The 8,918-nt window shown below is 49.6% G+C and overlaps 1 protein-coding gene across 1 annotated transcript; it reads right to left on the bottom strand.

Annotated features, from left to right (window-relative positions):
* Positions 1 to 2,429: 2,429 nt before the first annotated feature.
* LOC102759028 (40S ribosomal protein S24) lies at positions 2,430 to 2,858 on the bottom strand. Its single transcript, XM_006765241.1, has one exon. The coding sequence runs from the start codon at positions 2,856 to 2,858 to the stop codon at positions 2,430 to 2,432; it is 429 nt and encodes a 142-aa protein (XP_006765304.1).
* Between the last annotated feature and the right edge of the window lie 6,060 nt (positions 2,859 to 8,918).

Raw genomic sequence — 8,918 nt, 5'->3', positions numbered from 1 at the left:
AGATATCTGGGAGTCAGGACGAGGCCATGTGCGAGCTGGCTGTGTTGCTCAGTGGTTGGGAGAGTGTGCCTGGTGAGTCACGTGCCTGGGTAATGGTGTGGTCCATCGAGGGCTGAGGACAGTCTCTCTGCGAGGCGACATGGCCCAGGAAGGTGCATGTCCCCTGCCCCAGGCTCCTAGAGACGGCGGTGCTGTTAAGTGTGATGAGTGAAGAGGGCGTGTGGGCTGAGAATACGGTGGCTGTTTTGGTGGCAGCTGAACTCCCACGCACGGGTTGTGAGTCCAGGAGACTTACGTTGTATGCAAGTTGGTGGGTTATCTGGGCATGTGGTTATGGTTCCAGAAAGACTAAATTTAGGTCTATAGAAAGCTTGTGTGGCTGAGCTGCCTTGTGGTTGTGTATGGGTGTGTGGTTCAGTGCGTGTGGCCCTGTGGACGAGTATCTGTGACTGACTCTCAAAAACAACGACATGGGTGTGAATGTGGTTTCCTGTGGTGTAGACTTATGGCTCTGGACACAGCCATGTCCAGGCCAAGGTCGAGGCTGCTACCTCCCAATACCCTCTTCTTCATTTGTTCCACGCGATGGGGTGAGGTGGAGGTTAGCAGGGCCGAACTTGCAGCTGGAAGGTTGGGGGGTGCTGAAAAGGCCACTGACAGCTGGAGACTCACGGCACCCCCTGGGCACGGCTCTTCAGGGAGAAGTTGTGAATTTCTTTTTTTAAAAATATATTTTATTGATTTTCTACAGAGAGGAAGGGAGCGAGACAGAGAGTTAGAAACATCGATGAGAGAGAAGAATCGATCAGCTGCCTCCTGCACATCTCCCACTGGGGATATGGCCGCAACCAAGGTACATGCCCTTGACCGGAATCGAACCCAGGACCCTTCAGTCCGCAGGCCGACGCTCTATCCACTGAGCCAAACCGGCTTCGGCGTGAATTTCTTTTCTTAACACAGATAATTAATTTGTAATATTTTATAAGACCCAGGCTCAAATTTTGTCCATTACTTGGTGCCTGTATTAGCCACACAGTTAAACATGTACCCATGCTCATAGTTTAGATTTCCATCAGCCAGAACACAACCAGAAAACTCTTTTTAAATAAATAGAAATCATCTCCTCTTTTCTTTTTCGATCAGCTGCCTCCTGCACATCTCCTACTGGGGATGTGCCCGCAACCCAGGTACATGCCCTTGGCTGGAATCGAACCTGGGACCCTTCAGTCTGCAGGCCGATGCTCTATCGACCGAGCCAAACTGGTTAGGGCCATTTTTCATTATTTTTAAGTGTATAGTTCAGAGGCATTAAGTACGTTCACATTGTTGTTCAACCATCGCCAACATCCATCTCCAGAAAACTTTCACTGAACTACAGCTTTGGAAGCTATCAATTTTGTTAAGGATCTCTCATTCAAATAGCAACAGTTGAAGAAAGAGATGTAGCCTGGACAACATCTGCTGCTCTCAGCTGCTGTGTTTCAGAAGCAATAGAGTGTCCCCTCTTCAGGAGCAATAGAGTGTCCCCTTTTCAGAAGCAATAGAGTGTCCCCTTTGGAAAAACCTCTTCCTGTTTTGTCATTCCTTGCAAATCCCTAGCAATGTTGCTTTATGAAAACAAAATTTAAAATAGAAAACAAATACTTTGTCCCCTGCTGGTATAGAACAACCGAAGTTTATAACAAGGTGACGATGTTATAGCCCTCCGAGCTCATTAAAACTACGCGCTTCCTGCTGTGTTCTGTCTTTGGGACAGATGTGTAATGAAGACGGATGGTGTGTGACCCTAAGAGCCCCCTTACCAGAGAATATCCTGGCCAAATTCTGTTCATTACATTTTAATGTTATTTGATATGTTCCTTAGCACCATACTTCTTCGCTGTCTACATAACATCAAATGTAGGTCACCTTCCTTCCCCAAGTGCTTGAACTGTTGTTAGATCATTAAGGAAGTTATAATTATTCTGTGATGTCTGAATTTTATTGCTGACTGCATAGATCTCTTCCTGGTATTTAGTGTGAGTATTAAGGCCCTGAAACATAAATCAAATTAAGTTGGTGGGAGTTCTCGTTCCGTCTCCTATACTTTCTAAAAGTTTGGTAATGCTACACAACTATGCCTGGCCATGAAAGCGTGGTGCCCAGAGCTCCGTTCTCCTTCTGGGGCTTAAGAATATTGTAAAGCGGGAACGCATTGCCCAGGATCCAGAGAAAGGGCATTTGCAAAGTCTCTGGCATGAATGGGCATCCCCCTCCCTGGTGGTCACCAGGCAAAGGGCTGACTTCAGAGGGAGGGAAGAGAGAGACCCCTGGCACGTTTGGGGCAGGCTGGCATGGACCTGCCTAGCTCCGTGGTGCTCCCTTAAGTCCTCACAGTATTTTTTTTTAAGTTCTTAGTTTATTAATCCTCTCATGAAAAACTTGCACACTCACCACGGATAAAAGCACTGAAGATCTTCACTCCTTTTTGCTACACCAACATGGGCCTTTGCAGTCCGTCTGCCTTTCTTCATCCTGCTCTTGCGTTCCTTTCGTGGTTTTCTGGAGGCCTTCTCAGACAGGCCATGTCCTGCAGGCCCACGTTTAAGTTCATTTTTCCTTGCGTAAGCCAAGGAATCATAAATCATGCCGAAGCCGGTGGTCTTGCCACCACCAAAGTGGGTTCTGAATCCAAACACAAAGATGACATCTGCTGTGATCGCGTACCTTTTGGCTAGTTCCCCCCGAATTTCTGCCGTGGGTACTGTTGCCATCCCAAGGTGAAGGACGCCAATGACCATTTGCTTCCGCTGGAGTCGTCTGTGGGTCATGGGCTTCTTGGTCCAGGGAGGTACAGTGGCGCCCATGATGGTGGCCATACTTCAAGCAGCCAGGGAGGAAAGGACTCTTTTCTGGTTCCCCAGAATAAATCCCGCACGTAAGCCCCACATTTCCCAAACGGTTTGGTCTGGGCCTAGAGACCCCCCAGCCCAAGGCCTTTGATACAACCTGTCGGAGATTCCTTTCTTTTCTGCTTTCCACCCTGTCCCTCTTGCCTCCAGGTTACAAGCAAACAGCAGGGGCTTGAAAAGGAGCCAGAGAGCAGGAAGGGGGCCTTTTGGTTAATACTGCAAAACATCGCCCCTATGGTGATGGGAGGAGAGTGGATTTTCTCCAATAGGATACAGTCACCCTTGGAAAGCTGATCTGCAGAACAGTGGTCCCTTTCCAGGCTCAGGATGGTCTCCTTAAAAAAAAAAAAAATGCAGTAAGAGGATTTGCTATTGAAAGCTTAAGATCTTATGAGAAATATATTATTAGAGCCAGATCACAATCTCGGCTGCACGTTAGAATCGCCTGGGAGAACTTCTAAAACACCAAGCCCAGGACACCAGGGCCCACCTCTAGCGACTCTGATTTAATTGGCCTGGAGGGGGACCATAAGCAGGGCTAGTTTTCAAAGTTTCCTAAGTCTTCAGGGCAGGGCCGGAAGCCCTCAGCATATAAACAGGATCGGCTCACCCAGTAGACTCAGCACAAAGCCCGCACCCACGATTCTTTCAGGGGCCCACAAAAATGTATGATTTATTTTAAAAGTAGAGGGGAAATGCATACTTGGGTGGAAGAGCATGTTTTACTACATAAATATACATTTATGCTGAGGTTTTTGTAAAATATACTTCTTAATATATTTGTATGGAGAAAGGAACCACCACACAGAAGCGCCCGGGACCTACAGAGGTCACCATGCGGTAGGAGAGGGACCAGTGTGAGAGGTGTCTCTGGATGTCCCCACTACAATGACTCTGTTCACTTTAGGAGAGCGCACTCAAGTACATCCGCGATGTCTACACCTGCGTTGGCAGCCACGATGCCCACATTTACTTCCCTTCATCGTGCCTGTTCATGCCAGGTGCTTGGGAGTGGTCTCCACCCAGTCTCAGTGAGCAGCCTGGAGGTTTTGCTGTGCTGCCTGGGTTGGCCTGCGAGGCGTTTTGAGTGTTTGGTCTTCTAGTTAAAGACCCAGCGCCACCTTTGATTTGGAGCTGCCTATCCGGTTCCTGTGGTTTTCAGAGGCGGCTTCGTGGAGGAAAGCAGCGTTGGCCCTGAGCAAGAGGCCCCGCCAGCCTGGGGCTCTCTGCCTGGCCGTGCGGGCCTCTGACGCTCAGCTCGGCTCCTGCCCGGCCCCTCCTGAGGGCAGAGATTCCTAAGGCTGAGTTACATAAACCTTTGCTTTCTTTCCTAACCCGTATCCATAATTTAAAAGTCATCTTCCCCATGTTGGCACAGACTCTGGCATCCTCATGGTGAGGGCAAGGTCTATGGACAACAATCGCCATGTCCTTGAATTTCGCCAAGGGCACTAGGGCTGGGAGGGATTGACGTGAGGGGAGGGAACGTGGGAAGAATCACCCCAGATGCCTTTCGGTTGGCCATCCTGTGCTTCCCCAGCAAAGCTCTGGCTCCCACAGACGCCAGAGCAGTGGAGACTGCTCCCTACCTCTTCATAAAGGATTGGGTCTCGGACAAGTTGTGTGGCTTTTCTGAGCCTCAACTCCCTTATCTGTAAGATGGAGATGAGAGCATCAACCTCCCGGGTTGTTTTGAACGTTAAAGCATTGAATGTGGCTCGGTTGGTTGGAGCTTACACCAAAACCCTGCGGTTTGGTTCCTGGTCAGGGCACATGCCTAGGTTGTGGGTTCGATCCCCGGCCGAGGTGCTTACATGTGGCAGCTGATCAATGTTTCTCTGTCTCTCTCTCCCCTCCTCTCTCTCTCTCTGAAAACTCAATAAAAACATATTCTTGGGCGAAAATTGAAAAAACAACCTACAAACAAACATTGAATGTGAGGATTCCTGCTGCCATCGCTGGCACCTTGACCTTAGGCCTGAAGGCAGAGGGAATCGCCAGTCTGAAGACCTCAACCTGCTCTGGAGTAGACCAGCTTGGCCTAAGTGTTAGGGATATAAATTGTATCCATTTCTGCAAGATAAACTAAATTCTCATTATTTTACACCAAATAGTCCCAGCGTGCTACTTTTGCTTTAGACATATCCAAGAAAAATGTGTTCTGGAAGGAGCAACCCCTTGTCAGAAGGCTCTGGCAGTCCTGCATGAACAAAAATGCAGCATTTAAAACATGGGATCCGGGTGTCAGGTCTCATCCATGACCCCGTTGGTCTGAATACAGTCTGAGAATGCGGCCCTCAAGATGGCTTAGATCATCTCTGAGCAAATAATTCAACCCCCGAAATGGTTAATTAATTTGCTACAGAGAAAATGTAGCCCCCAGAGTCAAAATTTAAAATTTTTTAAAAAGAGTTTTGTTTTTAATCTTGGAATTTGAGCTATCCTGACTTTGGCCAAAGATGATAGAAAAGGCTTTTATATCCTGGAGTTGTTTCAACATAACGAGGGACGCTTTGGGGATAATATTGAACAAATGCATCTTTGTTGAATTCGTATCCGTTGGTGGTTTGAGGATGACTGAGGAGACAGGGATTGTAAACTTGTGCTGTTTCTAGAAAATTCCTCTCTTGGCCGTTTGGCTGAGCGTTGCCGTTTCTCCTCTTGTTTTTCAACCTCCAGACAGACAGGCCAAGCTTCCAGAAAGTCCAGCCCTACTTGCATCCAACTGGCCCACAGAAAGTACATAAAAGCCTTTGACTCCGCTGGATCCCTCCAAAGCTGCCCTTCACTCCTCCGGTTTTTAACCTAGTGTGCAGTTGGTACACCTGTGGGGAAGTCTGTGGGCCCTCGTGCCTCACAGCAAATCCTGGGAGGGCAGTATGGAGTCAGTCTCAAGTTCTGATTGCTTTTTTCCCCACTGAGAAACTTCACTCCTCTTCCAACATTTCCAACGACATGATAGGGTTGTCCTATCTATAAAGCAAAGAGAACATAAAGGAAGAGACCCTGACTGGGTAGCTCATTTGGTTAGAGCATCTTCCTGATACACCAAGGAGGCAGGTTTAATCCCTAGTCAAGGCACACGCAAGAATCAACCCGTGGATGCATGAATAAGTGGAACAACAAATGGATGTGTCCTCTCTCTCTCAAATCAACAAATAGAAATTAATAAAGTGGCAGTGTCTCTAATTTCCTGTCTCCCACAGAATAAGAATGTTAATGGTACAGTTGGCTTCATTACCTTCCTCCACACTGAACACAAACGCATTTGTTTTCCCAAAGGCTACTGAGGACTTTTACATAGTAATTAGGCTCCACCTCTTCCCTGTGGGGGGCATGATTATCACTTCCCTTTCCAGACCCGGGGATCCAGGCCACGGGGAGCTTAGGTTACTAGTCCAAGGCCTTGGGCAAGTCTCTGTTACAACTCAGATAGGCTGAGCCATTCCCTGGCCTGGACACGAGGCCGGAGCTCAGAACCTGTTCTCAGTGGCATGTTCTGATGACGCACGCCTGTGTGCACTGATGAGATTGTGTTTGTTCATTCATTCATCAAACATTTACTGACCTCCGGCTCTGTGCTAGTGGCTAGAGGAGCTGCCAGCTGCCATCTGCTGTGGGAGGCGGGGCCTGGGGGAGCCTTATGCACTGTGAGCCCGGGCAATGGACACGTGTAGCTGCCAGGACAGTTCCATGCAAACTCGGCATCGCTTAGTGCTGACAGCTTCCCAGCTCAAGGGAGCACTGCAGCATGGAAGCTGGGGTGGGGAGTGTAACGCCCGGGCCTCCATGCTGGAGCCTTGGGGAACTCCTCCGGCCCTGTCCTGTATGTTGTCAGTCCTGGGGAGCGTCCGGCAGCTTCTCCAGAGGCCCCTTGGCACACAGCGGCAATCTCAGTGACACGCCCCAATCGTGACTTCCGTCTTCCCTGTCTCACGCTTCCTGTTCCCTCTCCTGCTTCCAGGGATTCCCCTAGTTCCCTCTCCGGCTCTACCGTCAGGGCAACCCCAACTAAGGCAGCCTCTTCCAAAGGCTCCAACCAACAGCCCTCTTTCCAGGGGCCCTTCCCAACCCCACACCTCTCCCCAAGCCCACTTCTCACTTCAACCAGGTGAAGCACGGTGCTCTTTTTGGCTTTGTTCACTGCCTCCCGGATCCTATCTTGTGTGTCTGACTGCACCCTCCCTGAATGCCCTTCTGCTCCAGCAGTTACCGGTGGTCACTGCAGCCTCACAGTGCGGGCCACAGGAGTGTCCACGGCGCAGCTTCCCGCTGTGGCCCCTGCCGTGTTCTGCACCCTGCGATGGCTTGTAGGTCACGGACGCCATAGCATTTCTCTGAGTATTTCTGCATCATGTATTCCACGCACACAAAATCTAGTGGAGAAAAGAGGTGATTTTTTTCTCTACTCTTTCTCCTGAAAATTTCTCTTCTGGCAAGTTGTTGTAATTGACAAAAAATAATAATAAATAAATAAAAATCTTCCTACAGGCTCAGTAACAGCAGCCAAGGGAGGAAACTGATATTGAATAAAAATAAAAAAGAAATGTGTTTCAAAATTTTAGAAGCTCTGCCTGGGGTGGGGGGATGTTCACTTTCGGTCCAGGCGGAAGCAGCTTGAGCATGCATTTTGACAATAACTGCAGCAAAAGCAGTTTCTCTGATAAACTAATCTCCCCTCTGCTCTCTTCTTGCCCCCAAAGACTCTCCTTATTTATTTTTTAATATGTTTTTATTGATTTTAGAGAGAGAGAAAGAGAGAGGGATAAATAGAGAGAAACATCCATCAGCTGTTTCCTGCACACCCCACACTGGGAACAAGCCCGCAACCTGGCCACGCGCCCTGACTGGGAATCAAACCGTGACCTCCATCCAGGTCATAGGTTGATGCTCAACCACTGAGCCACGTCAGCCAGGCCCAAGTGAATACTTCCTATAGCTCCTTGTGTAAGGGTCTAAGGGAGAAGTGGATTAGTGATGTCGGGCCTTCCTGGGCCTTCCTGCTGCCTCTCACAGGCCTTTCTCCTCTCTCAGCTGGTGCCCTCCGCTTCCTCAGCCCAAAGTGAGGACACTTCCCTCTGCGCTGCTCTTCTGGCACCTGGTCCAGCCCTTCTGCTCCTTGGCCCAGGCTTGGATGCTGCCCACATCTGGCCCTCCACGGCCCAATCCCCCTCCCCTCCCCCTGCATACCCACTGACAACGCCATCATTACCTCACCCCCTTCAGCAGCTCTCATTTATTTCTTAAATATGTTTCAAACAAACCGTCCCAAGCCATCAGCCTGGAAACCTCAGCTGTGTCTTTACCCTCCCCGCACACATTTGGTCCTCAAGTCCTAGGGAACTTTTTGGAAATTTCTTACTTCCCTGTCCCTCTGTGCTGCAATCCCCCCTCATCAGTTTGCGGGTTCCTGGGCCGCAGGTTTCTGCCATCCCGGTCTCCAGGGCCCGTAAGTGCCCTCTGTAAGGTGCAGGTGCCGTTCCGGCCGTTTTGAGGTGTCCAAGTATTACTGTTTGGTTCGTTTGAGCACCCTCACTTTGGTATTAGATGCCTTTTCCACCATCTGGCCCCATCCCCCTTTCTAGTGTGCACCCCATGACCCCCTCCAGGCAGCCTCCATTCAGGAAAGACCATCCTCTGAACACTGTCTCTGTTAGGGTCGCTTAAGGAGGAACACACAAGGCCAAAAGTGGTAAAGGCTTATACATTTATTAGGTTCTCTGCATATCAGGTGGGTTGAGCCCCCAAATGGCACCAGCTCCCAGGGATGGGGAGTCCGAGGTTTTAAAGGACTGGAAGTGGGCTTTTTCAGCGGGGAACTCTCTGGGCGGGTCCAGATCCTGGGAAGGTCCAGAGGGGAAATGGTCTTAGCAAGTGGAATGTGGTCTAAGCGAAAGGGAATGTCGGTTGTGAAGTGGCCTAAAGGTCAGTTCCCGGGGGGAGAGGGGGGTATTGATTCAATCCTACTGGGGACCGAGTTGCAACCCTTGACTGGAATAGAACCCAGGACCTTTCAGTCTGCAAGCC

The sequence above is a fragment of the Myotis davidii genome, unplaced genomic scaffold, assembly GCF_000327345.1.
Source record: "Myotis davidii unplaced genomic scaffold, ASM32734v1 scaffold441, whole genome shotgun sequence".
NCBI lineage: Eukaryota > Metazoa > Chordata > Mammalia > Chiroptera > Vespertilionidae > Myotis > Myotis davidii.
The sequence above is the reverse complement of the archived record's forward strand: the minus strand, read 5'-3'. Positions and strand labels throughout refer to the sequence as shown.